At 46.4% G+C, this 22,157-nt stretch overlaps 2 protein-coding genes across 2 annotated transcripts in view; one reads left to right on the top strand and one right to left on the bottom strand.

Moving 5' to 3' along the window:
• Window positions 1-13,136, bottom strand: part of Cyp4f22 (cytochrome P450 family 4 subfamily F member 22) — a 45,926-nt gene extending 32,790 nt beyond the window's left edge. Inside the window, exon 1 of the mRNA XM_050146030.1 lies at window positions 13,057-13,136. The gene's annotated coding sequence lies outside the window, so the exon portion shown is untranslated. The remainder of the gene's footprint in view (window positions 1-13,056) is intronic.
• A 5,817-nt stretch (window positions 13,137-18,953) lies between these two features.
• Window positions 18,954-20,066, top strand: LOC126504051 (non-histone chromosomal protein HMG-14). Its single transcript, XM_050146069.1, has one exon. It carries the CDS (start codon window positions 19,015-19,017, stop codon window positions 19,306-19,308), a length of 294 nt encoding a protein of 97 aa, XP_050002026.1. The 5' UTR covers window positions 18,954-19,014; the 3' UTR covers window positions 19,309-20,066.
• Window positions 20,067-22,157: the final 2,091 nt, after the last annotated feature.

Raw genomic sequence — 22,157 nt, forward strand, 5'->3', positions numbered from 1 at the left:
TCCCGTAAGAATGAAGCAGGTGTGTGGTGGTGCCTGCACTTTTCTGCACTCAGAGGGTGAAGGTGGGAGGAACAGGAATTCAAGACCGTCCTCAATTACACGGTAAGTTTAAGTCTAGCCTGAACTACATGAGATCTTACCTTTTTAAACACACGTGGGTATGCACACACACCAAGGGCCAAAGAGATGGTTCCATGGGCAAAGGCACTCAACATCAAGCCTGGTGATTTGAATTTGATTCCCAGGACCCACATGGTAGAAGGAGAGAATCAGCTCCTGTAAGTTATTCTACGACCTCTACATGTATGCCATGGCAGGTACACACGCATGCACAAAGAAAAATAAATAAATAATTTAAGCCTAGAATAACATATGATCCAGCAAGTCTGCCTCTGGATGCATATCTAGATGAAAGATCTCAAAAAGGTATTTGTACAGCTTGTCCAATAGTAGCAATATAAACAACAGACAAAAAGGTACAAACCACCATATTGTCCTTAGACAGGTGAGTTGATAAGTAGAAGACGGTGTGTGTGTGTGTGTGTGTGTGTGTGTGTGTGTGTGTGTGTGTGTATTGCAGAATAATACTCAGAGAAGGCAAGAAAAGAAAAAGTCAGGAATGTTCCATGATACAGATGAATCTTGAGGTCATTACACTCAGTGAAATAATCCATTGCAAAAGGATCAGTATTAGCTATACATCATAGCTCATGACTGTAATCCCAGCATTCAGGAGGCTGAGACAGGAGAATTGTGCATTCAAGGCCAGCCTGGGCTATAATGAGTCTCTGTCTTGTAAATAAAACAAGAAACAAATAAATAGAATTCCAGACCAATAGTGTTGTTCTATTTTTTAAGGACCTAAAGTCATTTAAGGTGTGGATATGGGAAGCAGAAGCAGAGATCCCAAGGGCAAGTGAGAGCCATGTATTTACTGAGTGTGTAACTGGAATAGAGTTCCCACAGGGTGGAGACAGGAGGCTGCGGCCACACAGTGACCTTCTCTGTGTCACCGAGCTATGCTCTAAACAGTTCTGATGGGGAAGCTTACGTGGACTCTCTTCCACTACAGTTTGAAGCTGTCTATTGGCCTGTGAGGTGGGTCGTTGTGGGAGAGCGCTTGCATTGAAAGCCCCAGTGGAAGAAGAGAACTGACTCCAACAGGCTGTCCTCCAATTTCTCTGTGTAGCCTTGGCTGTCCTGGAACTGACTCTATAGACCAGGCTGGTCTTGAACTCAGAGATCTGCCTGCCTCAAGAGTTCTGGGATTAGAGTATGCCACCACGCCTGGCTCTAGTCCGCTGACTTTTCACACAGGAGTCATGGATAAATGCACGTATACCAAAAATAAATGTAATAAAATTAAAAGTAAATAGAATTTAAAAAAAAAACAGGTGTGACTTGTGCACCTATAACCCCGGTGTTGGGGGACAGAGATAAGCACAGGGTTGGAAATGGGCAGATTCTTGGAGCCCCAAAATGACAAGCTCCAGGTTCAGTGAGAGACCCTACATCAATGAAAAAAAGTAGAGAGCAGGACAACAAAAGTCTTCATCTGGCCTCCACATGCACTCACAGGCTCATGCACACACACACACACACACACACACACACACACACGTAGGCCAGGAGAATCAAGTGTGTCTCTTTGGAAGGCCTGAGGTGGAGGCAGAAGTGAGTAGTAAGCAACTCCCCAAACTGAAGCATAGCTGCTCCAGTGCCTCAAGTCCCAGGCAGATGCTCCAAAGTGGTCATGCTAGCCGAGCACTGTGGCTCACACCCCTTCTACGAGCACTCAGCAGGCTGAGACAGGGGAATCACTCTGAGTCCAAGGCCAGCCTGGGTTACAGAGTGAGACCTTGTGTTGACAGAGGTTTCTGTCCCACCAGGTCCCACAGATATTTATTTATTTATTTATTTATTTATTTATTTATTTATTTATTTATTTATCTATCTATTTATTTATTTATTTATTTATTTATTTATTTATCTATCTATTTATTTATTTATTGGTTTTTCGAGACGGTTTCTCTGTGGTTTTAGAGCCTTCCTGGAACTAGCTCTAGTAGACCAGGCTGGTCTCGAACTCACAGAGATCCGCCTGCCTCTACTTCCGGAGTGCTGGGATTAAAGGTGTGCGCCACCACCACCGGGCTCCCACAGATAATTAGTCCAAATAAACACAGAGAAGTCTACATTAATCATAAACTGATTGGCCTAGCTCATGCTTCTTATTAACTCATAACTTATATTAGCCCATAATTCTTGTCTGTGTTAGCCACGTGGCTTGGTATGTTTTTAGGCGAGGCAGTCACATGTTGCTTCCTCTGTGTCTGGGTGACAACTGCAGACTGAAATTCCCAGAATTCACGTTGTCCCGACTCTACTTCCTGCCTGGCTACTGGCCAATCAGTGTTTATTTAAAATACAAGTGACAGGGTCAGACCATTGTCCCACAGCAACCCTGCATCAAAATAAGTAAACAAATAAATGCCAAAAAAGGAGGGGTTGACGGCATAGTGCAATGGGTAGAGCACGTTCTTAGGATGCACAAGGCCCTAGGTTTCATCCCCAGCACTGCATCACAGGGAAGAGGAGACTGGTGCCTGTGATCATAGCACTCAAGAGGGAGAGGCAGGAGGATTAGAATTTCAAGACCATCCTCAGCTACATGTTGTGTTAAATTCTAGCATGGATTACGTGAACCCTACACCCCCCCCCAAAAAAAAACTAGTAAAATAATACTGAGGACCATACTGCTTTTCCAGAGGACCTGCGATTGACTCCCAGCCCTGATGTCAGGCAGCTGCAATGTCAGGGAATCCAAGCCTCTGCCTCCACAGGCAACTGTATTCACATGTGCATACCCACACACAGACATGCACACATACACTTAATTTTTGCAGGCCTTTAATCTCCAGCACTCGACAGGCAGAGGCAGGCGGATCTCTGTGAGGTCGAGGCCAGTCTGGTGTAAAGGGAGAGTTCTGGAATAAACTCCAAAAAAAACTACACAAAGAAACCCTGTCTCATAAAAAAAATAAAGATAGATAGATAGATAGATAGATAGATAGATGATAGATAGATAGATAGATAGATAGATAGATAGATAGATAGATAGATAGATAGATAGATGATAGATAGATAGATGGATGGATGATAGATAGACAGAGATAGATAGATAAGATAGATAGATAGATAGATAGATAGATAGATAGATAGATAGATAGATAGATAGATAGATAGATGGATGGATGATAGATAGACAGAGATAGATAGATAGATAGATAGATAGATAGATAGATAGATAGATAGATAGATAGATAGATAGATAGATAGATAGATAGATAGATAGAAAGAATCTTTAAAGGGAGGCCTAGAGAGATGGCTTCTAGGCTAAACAGAGTACCGACTGCTCCTGCAGTACACTTGTGTTCCATTCTTAGCACCCACATGGCGGTTCCCAGCCATCCACAACTCCAGTTCCAGGGGATCCAGTGCCCTCTTCTGACCTCCTCAGGTTCCCCACACATGTGTGATACACAGGCAAATATGCAGGAAAACATTTCTATGCATAAAATAAACCTTTAAAAGTAGAAAGAGAAAAAATGGATGGCGTTTCACCTGGGCAACCCTCAGGGACACACACCCTAAGAAGTATCCATAACAGTTTAACAGTAGCTGATGAGAAACTGTGTCTGCTGAGGTCAGGGAAGCCAGCCAGTAACTGACCGCACCCACTGAGACCGTTTTCAAAGGCCTCCGCCAGGCACACCTATGCTAGGCGCTCCACAGGCCTCCACGGCCACACCCACGCTGGGTGCTCCACCAGCTTTCTGAGGAAAGCTGCTTGGCAAATCCTTTCAGGGCCCAGCGATGCCAGTGACTCAGTTCTGGGCGTTGGGATTAAAGTGGTGACCATGATGAACGTGGCCATGGCTCTGGAGGGAGGAGACCACTTAGGCGATGATGCAACCAGGTACAAGGTGTACAAGGTATCTAGTGAGGTTGCCAAGGAGCAGGGGAGAGCGGCATTTAGGTCCTTTTTTTTTTTTTTCCAAAATTTTACAGGTAGTTTGCTATTGTTTTTTGGTTTGGTTTGGTTTGGCTTAATTTGGTTTGGTTTGTTGAGTCATTTTGGGGGTGTTTTGGCTTGGGGGTTTTTTGGTTGGGGGGTTGTTAGTTTCTAAGTACAGGGTTACTATGTGTAGTCCTTACTGTACTGAAACTAGCTCTGTAAATCAGGCTGGCCTCAAACTCACAAAGATCCTCCTGCCTCTGCCTCCCAAGTGCTGGTATTAAAGGAGTGTGCCACCACCGCCTGGCTTGGTGTTGGTATTTTCAAGACAGGGCTCCTCTATGTAACCCTGGCTTTCCTGGAACTCACTTTGTAGAGCAGGCTGGCCTTGAACTCACTGAACTCACAGAGTGTGTGTGTGTGTGTGTGTGTGTGTGTGTGTGTGTGTGTGCATGCGTGTGTGTGTGTGTGTGTGTGTGTGTGTGTGTGTGTGTGTGTGTCCCTGTCCGTCCTGGGGCCATGCTGAGGACAGAGGACAACTTGCAAGAATCGGTCCTCTCCTTGCACCATATGGGATCAGGAGATCAAACTCAGGCTTTCAAGGGTTATAACACGTTACTTCACCTGTTGAGCCATCGCTCCAATGAGGTACTTTCTCACTGCCGGGATCAGGATAGGGGCATGGGGAGTGGGTGGCTTTTTTCCTTCCTCCACCCCTCCTATTTTTCTGTCTTTGTTTTGTTTTTTTTTAATTATATTTACTTATTTATGTATGTACTGAGGAGGCAAGTACACCACAGCTCATGTGTGGAGTCAAGAACTGGCTTTTTCCTCCTGCTAATGTGGGTCCTAGGTATTGAGCTCAAGTGGTCGGGCTTGGTGGCAGGTACCTTTACCCACTGAGCCATCTCCCCAACTTCATTTAGTTATTTTTTGGGGGCCCAGACTGGCCTTGAGCTACAGATCCTCCAGCCGCAGCTTCTAAATGTTGGGATTACAGGCATAAACCACCATGAGCAGCTTTTCCTTCCTTCCTTCCTTCCTTCCTTCCTTCCTTCCTTCCTTCCTTTCTTTCTTTCTTTCTTTTCTTCCTTCCTTCCTTCCTTTCTTTCTTCAAGTTCTGTGTTTGTGCGTATGTGATCCATGTCGGGCTTCTTTCTCAATTGTCCCCTACCCTACCACCACTGTCTCCTGTCCCTGCTTCCTCAGAGGGGAGGATACACACTGTCGTGCCCAGCTTTTTATGTGGGTGCTGGGCCCTGAACTCAGATCTGCTTGCTTGCCCAGCTAAACCATCGACCAGCCCTACCATATCAGCTTCCTAAATGCCTGCCAGTCCTAAGCTCTGCCACCCTCCTCCATGGGTCCCCACTGTTTCAGCCTTGCTTCAGAGCCCCTTAGTAGTTCCCACTTCCAACATTCTCTCCCTCACCAAGGGTCTTTTTCCAGGTCTGTGTGGAGTCCTCTTTGCCATGAAAATTATCGATGTTTCCCCTTCTTCTTGTATACACCTCCCTGGGATCTCCACCTGACTCCCAGGTCTTCAGAACCTCATATCAGAGCTGATTCCCATGCCTCGGTACCTAATAGTGAGTTTCCCCTGATGTGTTTGAAAGAATGTCAAACTCTCAGATTTGCCTCACCCCCTTCCTACATCCAAATTAGACATAAGAAAGAAAGAAAGAAAGAAAGAAAGAAAGAAAGAAAGAAAGAAAGAAAGAAAGAGAGAGAAGAAGGCTGGAGAGATGGCTCTGTGTGGAGAGATGTCTCAGCCGTTAAAAGCACTTGCTGCTCTTGCAGAGGACCTGAATTCAGTTTTCAACACACACAACAGCCAGCTCACAACAGATAAATCCAGCTCCAGGAGATTCCAAAGCCTCTGGCTTCTAAAGGCACCTGCACTCATGAGGGCACATAGACGTACACACACACACACACGCACACGCACACGCACGTGCATGCGCGCACACACACAAATAAAATAAATCTTTAAAAACACTAGAAGAAAATTATTTCTAACAATACCATTTCCATATTAAACACCACTACAGTAAAATGCTTTTATATAGTTTTAAACAAAAGAAAAAGGAGGGAGATTTTCAGATTACAAAGCCCCTCCCTACAAACAATTCTTTTTAGTACCTTTTTCTAAGTGGATCAATTCAACAAATATATTCAGGGACTAGCCTTGTTCAGCTCCTGTTGCATCAATAGTTAACAGATTTTTTTTTAAAAGCCCAAGTTTCACAATCACTGCCTCAAAGGAATGCCATGTGCCTGTGGATTCTTTTGCAATGCAGAATAGTTCTTCAGGCCCATCTTCTCACCCCACATCTGCCTGCCACTGTAGCTATACACCACTGGTTTGCTCTTGCTCCCACAATCTTCCAAAGTAAATACAGGAGCTAAAAGCATTTTCTGGAAATAAAATCAGGGGCCAGCAAGAAGTCTCAGTGGATAAAAGTGCTTGCTGCTAACTTGGGCAACCTGATTTCAATTTCCACAGGGTGGACCATAACAACACACACACCAAAAAAATGAAAAATGTTTCTAAAATCATAAAATTTAAATCAGATCATAAAATTCCCCTGCTCAAAACCCTCCCAAGAGTCCCCACTACACTCTGAATGACATTCATACACCTTGCCTGGACCATGACAGCCTGTATGGGCTGGCTCCCGTTTATCCTTGTAGTATTGTCTCCTGCTCCCCTCTCCTCCTCACTCACGGTCTTTGACAGTTCCAGTCTACACTGGCCACAGGCCAAGCTGGTTTTCACCTCTAAGACTTTGCGTATGCTGTTCCTTCCGCTTGCATGCCTTTCCCCTGCTCTGCCCACGCCAGCTCCTTCTCGTTGCCAAACCCAGCCCTGTCACCAGCCTATTTCACCCAGTGAGCCTCCACCCCGCCATCACTCTCAGAATAATGAGCGAGTACCAGCCCTAGGCTGTAGCTTTCACAGCCATTCATTTCCTCTGGCCAGCAGCATTTGGAGGAAGTCAGAACACAACTCAGTGCAGACACAGCAAAAGCCATGTCAAGCTGAGGTTTTGGCATGGATAAAGGAGTTACCATGGGGAGGAATCTGGGCTAGAGGACTCTTGGCATTAGTTCTGGGGGCAGGGTACAACACAGGGGCACTGTGCAAGGATAAGAAGTGTTCTGAAGTCCTGTGCCCACCTCTCCTCATCCCATGCCAAGTGTGGGCTCCAGCGCACCCGACATGCTCCCAGTTCTACCCCTGGGAGAAGGCACTGTGGTGTCCAAGTGAGACTCTCCTCAGGATCCTCATCTGAAAAAATAAATGGGAATAATGTGGAAAGGTTCACTGGATCCCTAAGGAAGGCCTTGGTAAACAGTGCATTGAGGGGCCTGGCTCAGCAGATAAAAGGTTTGCTTCCAACCCTGACAATGAATTCAACCTCCTATCCCCACATGGTGGAAGAAAGAACCAACACCTTCAAGCTGTCTTTTGAACCTTACACATGATCCCTGGCATATTTGTCACCCCACCAATATAAATAATTGTGTTTTGTTGTTTTGTTTTGTTTTTACATAGGGTCGCACTACGTAGCATCTGCTGGCCTGGATCCTCCTGTGTAGACCAGGCTGGCCTTGAACTCACAGGGATATGCCTGCTTCTGCTTTCCAAGTTCTGAGATTAAAGGCAGAGACTACCATGACTCACCTAATTAATGTAATTTTTAAAAATAAAACCACTTAGGTTCATTGGAATCAAGAATGATGGAGCATGTCTGTAATTCAGGACAATCATGAGTCCCAGGCCAGCCTGGGCTACAGATCCAGACCCTGCTTGAGAGAGAGAGAGAGAGAGAGAGAGAGAGAGAGAGAGAGAGAGAGAGAGAGAATCAATCAGAGCTGGAAATAGCTCAGTGGATAAGAGCACTTGCTAAGCAAGCATGAGGAACTCAGGTAAGATTTCTAGCACTTACACAAAAAGCCAACATGGCTGCTTGAACCGCCCAGCGCTGCTGTGGGTGGAGACAGCAGGATGACTCAGGCTCATCAGTGGTCTGCCTACCAACACCAGTGAGCCCCAGGCTCGGCGAGAGACCTTGTCTCAAGAGAATAAGTCGGAGAGTGAGGTCCTCCGCTGGGCTGCTCCACATAGGCACCTATAACTGTATGCATGTGCGTGCGCACACACATATTTTTAAAAAATAATGAAAATTACATAAATAGTCCATTTGGAAATTATTAGTTAATTAGTTTTTGTTTGTTTTTCTGTTCTAAGGATGGAGCTAAGGGCCTCGCACATGCTGAAAAAGCATTCTGCCACTGAGCCACATACTCTTTTAACATGGGAGTACCTCCCAACTCCAAAGAAGATGACTTCCAACACACACACACACACACACACACACATACACTACAAAGTTTTGAGGGCCAGAAAGATGGCTCACAGGTAAAGGTGCTTGATGCCTAGTCTGGCAACCTGAGTTCAACCCCTGTTACCCACATGGTGGGAGTAGAAAACCACGTCCTCCAAGTTGTCTTCAAACCTTCACATGGGCCGTTAATCCCAGCATTTGAGAGGCAGCTCTTTGTGAGTTCCAGGACAGCCTGAGCTAAAATAGTGAGATTCTGTCTCAAAAAAACAAACAAACAAAAAAAGAAACAAAAAAAAGTTTTGAGGCACAACCACCACAAGAAACAACTTGGTTCTTTCTCATAAAGTTAAACCTTATATTATCACATGACCATTTTTAGATGTAACGGAAAACAAGTATTCAAAGAATTTTCATACCAGTGTGATTAACAACTGTCAAGAAGAGGAAAACTCCAAGTGCCCAGCAGAGATGAAAAGACAGATAAGACATGACATATTCACACCACGCGCTGTTTAACATGAAGAAGAATGCGCTGTTAGAACATGGATGGACCTGCAGACATGATTCTACATGACAGAGGGCAGACGTGAAGGACCTACAGGTCATCTCAGGTCCACACAGAGGGAAAGCAGATGAGTGAGTGTCAGGGACAGGGGAGAGAGAATGGGAAGTGACGCTAATGGGCACGAGGTCTCCTTTGGAGCCCCGAAGAGGTGGCAGGTACCACCATTGTGCAGGTGCTAGAATCAAATATCCACTGTGCACAGTAATGGGGTTTATTTCAAGCAAGGGATGCAGCAAGGTGCTGGAGTGTGAGCACCTAACACCAAAAAAGTTAGTTTTATATTGAATAGCTAAGCCTTAATAAAAAAAAATACATATAGGGGGCCCAAAAGGTATTTCAGTGGATAAAAGTGTTTGCCACACAAGTCTGATGATGTCAGTTCAATGCCTGAAAGCCAGATTAAAAGAACATTCTGCTCCTCCAGAGGACCAGAGTTCAGTTCCCAGCACCCACATTAAATAACTCACAAGTGCCTATGACTCCAATTCTAGGGGAGCTGACGCCTCCTTCTGACCTCCACAGGTACCTGCATTCATGTGCACAAACCTCACATACACATGCGTGCACACACAATTAGAAAGAAAGAAAAAGAGAGGGAGGGGGGACAGAGGGAGGATGAGAGGAAGGAAGGAAGAAAGGAAGGAAGGAAGGAAGGAAGGAAGGAAGGAAGGAAGGAAGGAAGGAAGGAAGGAAGGAAGACAACAACACAAAACCCAGGTGTGCTCATGATGCAGGCTGCAATCCCAACATTTGGGAGACTGAGGTACGATACAAGATGATTGAGAGTTTGAGGCCAGCCTGAGCTATACAGTAAGACTTTGTTTGTTTTCTTTTTAAGGGTCCAGCAAGAGGGCTCAGGCTCAGTGTGTAAAGGTGCTTGCTCACACACACACACACACACACTAATAAATGTGATAAAATTTAAGAATTTGGGGCTGGATGTGGTGGTACATACTTTTAATACCAGCACTAGAGAGACAGAGGCAAATAAATCTCTGAGAATTCAAGGTTAGTCTTGTCTACAAAGTGAGTTTCAGACCAGCCAAAGCTACATAGTAAGACCCCGTTTCATAAATATAAATCAAAAATATATAGCAACATAACAACAACTAGATTTATCTCTTGGAGTTGTTGGGAGGAGAATTCGGTGGTACGTGAGGACATGTTAAATACACATAGAATGTATGTTAGCCATTCCTATGACCACGATTTCATGGTTGATTTTGGGTTTTAGTTTTGGATTGAAATAGTGTCCCATAGGTTAAGCTAGTCCAAAATTTGCTCTGTAGTCCAGGCTGACCTGGAACTCAAAATCCTCCTGCCTCAGCCTCTGAAGTGCTGGGATGGCAGGCATGAACCAGTTCCCACATCTTATTAGTACTTTGCAGAGGTTGAGGAAATGGGACTGAGGGTATAGCTCAACTGATGGGTTGCTTTTCTAGTAAACATGAAGCCCTGGGTTTGATTCCCAGCATCACAGAAAACCAGGTATGGTGGCATCCCTGCCTGGCATCCCTGCACCTGGGAGGTAGAGGCAGGTGGATCAGAAGTTCAAGGTCATCCTCAGCCACAAAGTCAGTCTGAGGCTAGTCTGGGCTACAAGAGACACCCTCTCCCCAAAATAAAAAAAGTGGCATGGATTTAAAACCCAGACCCTAGGAAGGCTGTGGGAGACTGGCAGGGGCCATTTCTCCCTAACAAGCTCCCAGTGTCATCCTGATATCAGCAAGATACCCAGCCTGCCGGGTCACAACATCCTCCCACTCTGCTGGGGCTGCCTTATCTGGCATAGGTGGTACCATCAACCAGTCCTGCAGCCTGGCCTAGCCCAACCCACACCCAGGGAGGGCTGGTTTGTCAGGTTCCACTGGCAAGTCACCGGCCAGGGACTTGCTGTACAAGGTGTGTGGGCTCACAAGAAAGAACTCGGACATGGGCTCTGCTCAGGTACTGCATACATGCCTTTTCCTGAATACCGGGCATTGGTCAGGGCTTGGCATAGGAACACCCCAAAGATCTCACCCCACAAACCAGCCTTCCTCTCGTAGCCAATAGTCAAGGCAATCTGCTTCTCATCCCAGCCTAACCTTGACTCTCAACACAAAACATCAGCCTCATCATAGGGACTCCTCTCCCCACAAAAGGCCAGACTCCAGGTCTGAACTGAAAGCAGCCTTTTGGGTCTGCTTCTCCACACTGAACGTGCCAAATTTCTGGAAATTAGAGGGAGAGTTCAGGATCGATTATAACAGATGAGAACAGAACCGAGTTGTCAAAGCAAGCAGGGAAGAGTTGAACACAGACTTGATGCATGTAGATTCCTTGTCCCTAAATAGGTCCTGCCTTCAAAAGAAGTATTTAGTAATTTTTTTATTTAGTATGATTTTTTGAGACTGGGATTCTCTGTGTATATCTAGCTATTCTGGAACTCTGAAGATCAGGTTGGCCTCAAACTCACAGAGATCTGCCTGTCTCTGCTTCCTGAGTCCTGGGGATAAGGGTGTGCACCACCCCCACCCAGCCTAAAAGAAGTCCTAAGGTTACTGGCAGCCTGGGATGTTATGACCTCTGCCTACTATTGCAAACATGGCCACACTTGGACACGAGCCAAGGAAGGGATTCTATAGTGCTCTCTCCCCTTGTGGCTGTGTGACTTGAGGCAGGCGTCTATGCCTCTCTGAGCCTTGGTTGCTTCAGACAGGAATCATATTTCTCCACCTCACAAAGCTATGATGACATATAAAAGGTTTATGAGTCATCAAGATAGCTCAGTGAGTAGAAGTACCTGCTGCCAAGCCTAAGAACCTGGGTTCAGTTCCTGACACCCACGTACTTGAAGGAGAGAACAGACTCCTGAAAGTGTTCTATGACTTTCACACTTGTGCCCCCCCCCCCACACACACACACAAATAAAATTTTTTTAAAAAATGAAGTGTTCACTCACTACAAGTATGGCACCACTTGAAATTGTAAACATATTCATTCCTGCTACCTGGACATCTGAGATTTACGGAACACAGGAGAGATGAGGTCTCATATCTTCCAGGTCATCCGAGCCCCTCTGCGGTTCCCAACTCCGGTCAACACCATGACATGAGCCCACGGCTAATGTTACCACTCGGAAACCTAAGCTAGGCTCTACAGAGATGTCAAGGCCATCAGAAAGTGGCTCAGGATGTTGAGGTCAGGCAGGGTTGGTTTGTTCCAATCCCAGCTTGCCCACTGAGTGTCCACAGGTATGTGTTCACTTTCTCTAGTCCTCCCCAGTCGATCACATCAGAGTCTGGGCAGGAATCTCAGGGGTTTTATCTTCAAGACATTAGGTGTCACAAGCTCTTGCTAGAGTCAGCTTCAAGACAGATAAATAGGGAGTGGAGGGCAAACATGGAGAGAGAGCTTCACTGTGGGACAAAGCGAGCACAGTGAACTACGAAAGTAGAGAGACCAGAAAGGGACTCTGAGTCAGGACCCCACCCCCACCCCCACTGCCCGCACAGTCTCTTCCTTCCTATCACTCACCTCAAGCCAGAAATCCCCCAGGTAATGAGCCACAGCCCCTTGCAAGGTCCAAGCTGGCCAACCCCATCAATGGAGACACCAGTCAGCACTTTTGGGATAAATACCACCTTTGACTGATTTCCAAAACTCATAGCCAAACACAGAGGGGCTGGGCCACCACTTTATTCGAGAGGGAAAAAAAAGGGAACTTGGAGATGCTGACACTTCTGTGGATGGACACAGCATCTACAGGCAGATGAATTTCATCCACAGCATAAACAACTTCAAGTATGCTTTAAAAACTTGTACCGCTGAACTACATGCCGGCTCAGAGCTCAGGCCTCCTTTTCATGACAGTCTGCCAGCGACTCAAGCAGCTGCTAAAGAGGTGTCCCAGAGCAAAAATTTTTGGCCTAAGATGCACCCTCTCCAGGACACCGGGAGCGCTCAGAAAATTTAAAAGGGTATAACCCCAGCAACCTTCTGGGATACACCGACATCTCACTCCACCAGTGTCCTGGTCATTCAACTTCACCCGCTGGTCGTGGGTCCTGGAACTGGCTGCGCCCAAAGATGGACGCCCCGCCCTGCTCAGACCAATGCCGCTGGACCGGCTCACTCACCCGGGTCGCAGCCTGCCGCGCTCGATCTAGATCCAGATCTGCAAGTGCCACCACCTCGGCTCTGACAACGCGGTCTGACAGCCCCAGCCCTTTAAACCCGCCGGACTGAGCCCTGAGCCCTTCCTCTCAGTGGCGGGGCCACGCCCATACGGCAACGCCCCTGCCCTGTCGCTCGCCAGGCTGGCCCCCAAGATCCAGAGCACTAAACTAGGCGGGGACAGGTGCCAAAAGCAAGAGCTTAACAGACAGAGATGGAGGAGTCATGAAGACTCAGACAGCTAACATCCCCGAACCTTGGTGCTGGCTCCTTGGTCCTGGCTCCTGATAGAGCTTCCTTACCATTCAGGGTCACCCATCTCGCACACCAATCCTTCAGAGCCCCAAGGCAGAACTGGCTCCCAAGCTTGCACTGGACTCCCTAAACCATCACCTCTGAGACCCTCACTGTCCAACAGGAGTGCTCTTTGAGGGCTCTCAAGAGTTCTCAAGTTCCATCCAGCTGAGGTGGGGGCTACCTGCTTTTCCTGGACCCGGCCCTATCTGCCCTCTTGAGTCTACAGCTGTTCCGCCAGACTCCCAAGCCCTCTCTCATCTCCGTTGTCCCATCACTTGGTAACAGGATGGCAAATTCCAGGCCAGCCTGGGCTACTTAAGGAAAGAAATCCTTTCGCAACGTGTGTGTGTTTGTTTATTTATTTATTTATTTATAAATGTTGCAATATATGTAAAAGGGAAAGGGAGTGTTGGGGAAAGGGGAGCTAGAATGAGGGTTCAGAGGTTTAAAGCGATTGCTGTTCAGTCGCCAATGAATTCCAGGGAAGAGGAGGCAGGGGCTCTGCACTCATGTGTGTATGTCCTTACACAGACGCGCGCGCGCGCGCGCACACACACACACACACACACACACACACTAAATAAATAAATCTTTAAGTAAGAATAATAATCGTTTTAAAGGGAAAAAAGTAAAAGAGCAAATCAGATGGCTCATCAGGTCAAAGGCGGTTGCCACCCATCATGAGTTCTTGAGTTCAATCCCCAGGACTCACGTGATGGAAGGAGAGAACCAACACCCACAAGTTGTCCTCTGACCACTACAGGCCCACCACAAGCCACTGTGACCCACACACTACATAAATAAACACAGATGGCTCGAGTTCAGTTCCCAGTACCCACGATGCAGCTCACAACCATCTGTAATTCCGGTTTAGGGGATGAAACACCCTCTTCTGAGCTTGAGGGTACCGGGCATGCACATGATGCCCAAACATACATGGCAGGCAAAAACAATCATGTATATAAAATAGAATAAATAATAATCTAAAAATATAAAATTTTAAATGAAAAAAATAAAGATGAAGGAAGGAGCTCCAGAAGAATTAGACTATTTAGTTCCCACCCCAACCCAACTCACCCACTCACAGGCACCCTGACCTTGCACCAGGATACTCTCCTTGGCCAGCCCCGCTGCTCCAAAGGTATCCAGTTGGCCCCGCCCTTAGATGTGAGACAGACCAAATGGCTGGACTAGGTCAGCTGCTGACTCGGGCCAGTTGACAGACAGAGGGAAGAACCAACTGAAGAAGTTCCACTTGGCCTCCACTTCAAAGATTTCTTTCTGTCTATAGTAACCCTGTCTCGTTCTGCCCTGGAAGGTGGGGATCGGCCATAAAGAACTAGAATTAGAAATAATCGAAGTTTTCTGCTTGGAAGCCACAGAAGGGAGGGCAGACCAGGTGGCCTGAAGCAGGTGACATTTGAGCTAGGCCTGTAGGGAGAGGTTGAATTTCAACAGGTTCACCAGAGGGGGTGGGGCTCGGGCACAGAGAAACCAGAAGGTGTAGTCTGGCAAGTAGCTTTTCCTGGCCTGGGGTGTGAGAGATGAGGAGGCTGGAAGGGCTTTGGGGGTCCGTTTCAGTGGGCATGGGTTGATCTGATGGGCAATGGGGAGTCACAGATGGTGTCTGAGCAGAAGAGCCCCCCATATTGCTTGCCTGGATTTAAAACATATTAGAAAGTACTTATATCTTTTTAGCTGTGCGGTTTTAGTTTTGCCGATGATGCTAACGGAGACTTTACAGGGGACATGGGGGAGACACACCAATTCCCAAATGCAGAGAGTTTGAGAAGGATCTTTCCAGTGGCTGAAGGTAGCTAGTGGAGACCTGGTGGAAGGCCACAGAGATGCTGGGACTGAGGCCCAAGACCCATAGCCACTTCGGTCATAGGCTGGATGTAGGACTGGAGAAGACAAATGGATACCAGGAAAGAGGAATAAGCCAGTCTGGGTGTAGACGCACTGGCAGTGGGCTTCCTGGCTATGTGGTGCTGTGCCCTGAGCCACCCATCCTTCTGCAGATGAAATGGATGGTGAAGTGGGATGGTGTGCGCAGGGTGTTGAGCCCACCATCTGGCAAGGAGCAAATATTGGCTCTTTGAGTTTGGGAACTAATTCAAGCTAGCCAAACAGACATGGGCGTATCTGCTGATACTTGCGGTTGTCACACTAGGGGAAAAGGCAGCACTGGCATATCCTCAGTGGAGACGAGACGCTGTTCAATGTCCTACCAAGCTCACCCCACCCCCACCCCAGCCACAGAGAGTAATGGGTCACAGTGTCAGCGGTGCTGAGGAAAACTCCGAGGCAGTCACCTTCAGTCCACAAGGGCCGTGGGATGTTTGGTTAGGCAGCAGGACACATGGGAAAGTCTGAGTTACCTCACCGGGAAGAAAGTAGACAACATGGGAGTGGGTGGCTGGGTCACTTGGGTGAAGGAGAAGGACAAGGTTGTGGATGGAGAAAGCTCTGGGTGACAACAAGGACAGACAGACACCGACCTGGAGGTGGAGATTAAGGAAGGGTAGTGACGGGTAACATCACATGAATGGTCCATCGCAAGGACCCTGAGCCTTTCAAAAATACAAAGCTATGTGATCACTAGGTCACCAAAGGGTCCCTGGACAGAGCCCCTCATTTTCCTCCTTCCCTCTAAAGCCTACTGTGGTTGAAACCAACGCAAAAATCACTGGGCCCGCACAGAGGAGTTCACACGGGTCCACCTCCCACTTCACAGAATAGGAGTGGGCAAAAGAAAAGAGGCAGAATGGGAGTGAGACCAGAAAACCGCATGGGACAGAAGCAATGGCAAAACTCAGGGGATGGTTCCGGACAGCTGTGTGGACCCCAGAAGCAGAGCACAGCAGGGGCTAATTAGTGTTCCTGAAGATGGCACCCCCTGACATTGCTTATGCAAGAAGCCCCTATTAAATCATAAAGTAAACAAGAAAGTGGGAGGGGGAATTGTTGGGGAGAAAGGGTGAGAGTGAGACAGAGGGATGAATGTGCTCAAAATGTAGTGATACACGTATGAAATGCAAAGAACTCATTTAAAAATCAGGTTTGAGGCAAGGTCTCACTACATAAGCCCAGCTGTCCTGGAATGCACTATGTAGACCAGGCTGGTATTGAACTCCTGGAGCTCCACCATGCCTCTGCCTTCCGTGGAATTAAAGGTGTGTGATGCTATCCCAGCATCATTAACTTTTTAAAAAGTCTTTCCAGGGTCTGGAGAGATGGCTCAGCAGTTAAGAGCACTTGCAGTGCTGGAGGGGGACCCAGGCTCAGTTCACTGCACTCATGGTAAGCAACCCACAATCACCTGCAATTCCAGCTCCCTCTTCTGACCTGACAGGCACTGCGCCCATGTGCACACACATGCTCTACCACAATTAAGCATAATTAAAGAATTTTTTATTGTAAAAAAGTGGGCAGCAGAGGCAGACTGGTGAGTTCAAGGCCAGATAGTGAATTCTAGGCCAGTCGAGCTATATACAGAGACTGTCTTAAAAAGAAAAATCTTTTAAAAGTTTTTTAGGTCAAAAAGATGGCTCAATGGGTAAAGCTTCCTGATGGCCAGGCTGAAAGCCTGAGTCTGATCCCCATGGCCCACATTACGCTGCCTGGTTCTATGTCAACCTGATACAAGCTTGAGTCATCAGAGGAGAAATCCTCCACTGAGAAAATCCCTCCACAGAATCAAGCTGTAGTCAAGCCTGTAGAATGTTTTCTAAAATAGTAATTAATGGGTCAGGACTCAGCCAACTGTGGATAGGACCTGGGCTGGTGGTCCTGGATTCCATATATAAAAGAAAAAAAAAAAACAGGCTGAGCAAGTCTGTAAGCAGCACCCCTGCCATGACCTCTGCTTCAGCTCCTGCCTCCAGGCTCCTGCCCTCTTTGAGTTCCTGTCCTGATTTTCCTTAATAATGAACAGCCATCCCAAAGTGTAAGCCAAGTAAACTCTTTCCTCCCCAACTTGCTCTTGGTCGTGTTGTTTCATCACAGCAATAGTAACCCTAACTAGGACACCCTGATGAAAAGAGAGAGTCAGCTCCTACAAGATGTCCTCTAACATCCACACTGCCGATGGTACACCTCTTCCAATAAATAAACGGAACTTTCAAAATAAAATAGAAAGACGTTTCCCATGGCTTCCAAAGCTGACATCAGATGAGAATGAGAACAAGAGTTTGCCCTCCTTGGCCGGGCGGTGGAGGCACACACTTTTAATCCCAGCACTTAAGAGGCAGAGGCGGGTGGATCTCTGTGAGATTGAGTCCAGCATGGTCTATAGAACAAGAACATCTAGGGCTGTTACACAGAGAAATTCTGTCTTGAAAAACAACGCAAAAAAATAGCTTGCACTTCTCTGACACCGGTGGTGGGAATGTGGAGGGGTGGAGCAGGGGCTCCAGAAGTTCAGCACAGAATGATCACGTCACTCAGAGATTCCACTCCTAAGCACAGACCCCAGAGAGTTGAAAGCACATGCACATGTTCACTTTTGTTCATACAGTAGCACTAGGCATGATCAGTAAGATTTTCCATCTTACTGACCCATTGAAGAAAAAGGAAAGCCCCTCATATGGGTGATAGAATAGTAGCTAGTCATAAAAACTAATGATATGGGTTTTTTTTTCTTTCTGTTTTTGAGACAGTGCCTCATGTAGTCCTGGCTGGCCTCAAATGTTATTGAGGGTGGTCTAAAATGCCTGACCCGCCCACCTCCACCTCCCAAGCTCTGGGATTACAGGCCTGTGCTACTATATCTAGCTCCAAACTCTTTCTTTCTCTTGTTATTTTTTTCTTTTCCTAGATCTGTGTATCTGCTTCTATGTGTGCATACATATATGATGTGAGGGAGGGGGCCAGTTTGCATGGAGATCAGAGGACAACCATGGTTCTCTCATTCTGCTACTGGAGTCCCAGGGACCAGACTCCAGTCATCGGATTTGGTGCCACATACATTTACCTGCCTAAGCCTTTTTTTTTAAAATTATGCTTATGAATGTTCTGCCTACATGTATGTCTATATAACATGTGTGTGCCTGGTGCCCAAGGAGTTCAGAAGAAGGTGTCAGCTACCCCTGGAACTGGAGTTACAATCATCATGCAGGTGCTGAGAGCTGAACCAGGTTCTCTGCAAGAGCAATAAATGCTCCTAATCATTGATCCAACTCCTCAGCCTTCACCATTTTGTTTTGTGTTGTTTTTTTAAAGACAGTATCTCACTTTATAGACCATACTAGCCCTGAGCTGATCCTCCTGCCTTAACCTCCTGAGTGTAGGCATTACATGCAAGACTATGCCGATTCGATTTTTTGAGATTTTTTTCTATTTTGTATGTATATGAATGTTTGCCTGCATGTATGTCTGTGCACTACATGCATGCAGTGCCTGAGAAGGCCAGAAGGAGGCATCAGATACCCTGGGACTGGAGATACAGATGGTTGTGAACCACCATATGGGTTCTGGGAACTGAGCAGCCAGTGAGTCAAATAGCTGAGCCAACTCTCCAGTCCCTCAATTTATCACTGTTTAAAAAGATTATGAGAGACCGTGCAGCGGCGGCTCCGTGACAGGTTCGGCCTCGCACGCGCCTCCCATCCAGCGCCGCCAAGATGCCCAAGAGGAAGGTTAGCGCGGACGGAGCGGCGAAGGCGGAGCCCAAGCGCCGCTCCGCGAGGCTGTCGGCCAAGCCCGCCCCTGCCAAGGTGGACGCGAAGCCGAAAAAGGCCGCGGGAAAGGATAAGTCATCGGATAAAAAAGTGCAAGCAAAAGGGAAGCGGGGAGCAAAGGGCAAACAAGCTGAAGTGGCCGACCAGCAAACCACGGATCTGCCCGCAGAGAATGGAGAGACGGAGAACCAGAGTCCAGCCTCTGAAGGAGAAGAGAAAGAAGCCAAGTCCGACTAACCATCCATCATGTCTGTCAGTGTCCCCGCCTCCCTTCTTGTACAATCCAGAGGAATATTTTTATGGACTATTTTGTAAATGCGAGTTTTTTAGTAGCTCTAGAAACATTTTTAAAAGGTGGGGAGAAATCCTGCCTCATCCCATTTTTTAAGTGTAAATGATTTTTTTTAAGAGGTTAAATCACTTGCTGGTTGTTTATTTTTTGGTACAACCAGAAAATAGCAGGATACTGAATCAAGAGAGGCTGTGACTGTCTCGGGGGTCACCATAACATTCCGTAGAGGGGGCTAGTTTTATATCCTACAACACAAAGCATATACTAAGTGGTAATTTGGAGTCTCGGTCGTGCGTTTGTGTCTGCAATATTTTCCGTTATATCCAGTGTCGTGTTTCGTAGAACTGTTGGCTAAAAACCCACTCCTTGGTCCTTACCCTGTCAGGACTGTCTGCCTATGGCAGTCCATTTTCCTAACAAGTGTAACAATGTGCTGTGAAACATTGAACTTGGGAGTGTGTCCTGTGCGTGGCATAAAATGGTGAGTCAGTGGAGTTGAGGATTGTGAGCAGCTTATTATGTGAGGTCTTGGGGAAGACTTGCCAAGTTTGGGGGTGGAACATCACTTGAAACAACACATGGCTCTTTTGGGTACGTGAACACAATGTATGACTCCTCAGAGTTTGGGTACATGTTTTAAGAATTGAAATGTCTGTGTACTTTACTCCTCAACCAATAAAATCTCCGTTGTGAAAGAGTAAAAAATAAAAATAAAAAAAAATAAAATAAAAAGTTTATGAGCTAGGGGAGTGATTTGGTGGTAGATCACTTCCACAGGGATATCTATATATACAGCCCTGGGTTTCACAATAGATTCAAACAGAATGTTCTGACAAAGTGAGGCTGGCTTAATAGAAACAGCCTGAATGGGGTGGGGTGGTGCATGTCTTTGATCTCAGGACTTAGGAAGCAGAGGCAGGCGAATCTCTTGAGTTTGAGGCCAGCCTGTCTACAGAATGAGTTCCAGGATGGTCAGAGCTACACAGAGAAACCTTGTCTTGAAAAGAAAGGAAGGAAGGAAGGAAGGAAGGAAGGAAGGAAGGAAGGATGGATGAAAGGAAAGAAGGAAGGAAGGAAGAACTCTGGAGGATAGAAACAGCTAAGAGCTATTACCAGTCCTAGACCCTGGATCAAGGGCCTTCAATGGTTACTGGAATCTGAACCAAACAGGACTATGTGAACAAGGCTGCCTCACAGCCATATACCTCCCTTTCAGGAGCACAGACATAGATGTGAGCCACACAGGGAAAGAGATGAAATGCATGCAGCCTTCCTCTTCTCCCTCTTCTAATGCCGCTGGTAGCTAGCTCCCTATTAGTTGGGTCAAATGGAAAGCTACAAGACAAAGCTTAGGTAATCTATGTGGACCTGCTTCTCCCAGATGCCTGAGATCTTTGGGAGTCCTTGCTTGACTCAGGCCTGACAAAACTGCTCTTGGCAGCATTTGTTACCAGCTTCCTAAGTCACCCTGGGATAGGGTTTTTCTCGTTCATTTTCTGCCTTTCCCCCCAATTATCTGCTGTGCAACATATATTTGTTCAACAAATGCTGGCTATCTTCCATGATGAATAATTAAAAATGGGCAACTTCAGAAGGCAAATTCTACATACAACCTGTGGTGAAGGCAAGGTGACAGAAGAGGCCTCTCTAAAGAAGTGGGACTTGAGCACAGACCTTAGGAGAAAGAAAAAACACATTCTAGGTAAATGATAGGGCTTGCGCAAAGGTCCCGAGGCTGTGCTCTGCCTAGAAGGACAACCAGCTGGAACTGAGAGAAACACAAGAAGAGAGGGGAGGAGAGCAGGGCAAGAATGTTGCAAAGTTCACCAGATCCTGCCCTGTGGGCTCTTATGAAGAGAATTGGGATTATTTATTTTGTGTACGTATTGTGTGAATATCAGAGGACAGCTTGCATAAGTTAGTTCTCCCCTTCCACCGTGTGGGTTCTGGGGATGAAACTCAGGTCATTGTCCTCTGTGGCAAGCACCTTCACCTAATGTACTGGCTAGTGTTAGGTCAACTCAACACGAATTAAAATTATCTAAAAAGAGGGAACCTCAATTGGGAAAATACCTCCAAGCTGGGTGGATAGTGGTGAGGAGTGGTACACACTTTCTATCTCAGCACTCAGGGAGCAGAGGCAGGCAGATCTATAGAACAAGTTCCAGGACATCCAAGGTTACACAGAGAAACCCTATCTTGAAAGGGGGGGACACACCTCCATAAGATCCAACTGTAAAGCCAATAGTCAACAATTTAAATGGAGAGAAACTCAAAATGATATCACTGAAATTAGTAACAAGGTTGTCCACTCTTTCCACATCTATTCAATATAACACTGAGGTTCTAGCTAGAGCAATAAAACAACAAAAGGAGATCAAGGGGATACAAATCAGAAAATGAAGAAGTCAAACTCTCACTATTTGCTGATAATATGATAGTTTATATAAGTGACCTTAAAAATTCTACCAAGGATTGGGAATATACCCAAGAGAGGCCTTATCATGCAACAAAAATATATGCTCTACTATGTTCATAGCAGCATTGTTTGTAATAGCCAGAACCTGGAAACAACCTAGATGCCCTTCAATTGAAGAATGGATGAAGAAAGTATGGAATGTATACATATTAGAGTACTACTCAGCAGTAAAAAACAAGGACTATTTGAAGTTTGCAGGCAAATGGATGGAAATAGAAAACACTATCCTGAGTGAGGTAAGCCAGACCCAAAAAGAGGAACATGGGATGTACTCACTCATATTTGGTTTCTAGCCATAAATAAAGGACATTGAGC

This window comes from Alexandromys fortis, unplaced genomic scaffold (assembly GCF_014885135.2).
Source record: "Alexandromys fortis isolate MF-2015 unplaced genomic scaffold, M_Fortis_MF-2015_v1.1 scaffold_42, whole genome shotgun sequence".
In the NCBI taxonomy this organism is placed as follows: domain Eukaryota; kingdom Metazoa; phylum Chordata; class Mammalia; order Rodentia; family Cricetidae; genus Alexandromys; species Alexandromys fortis.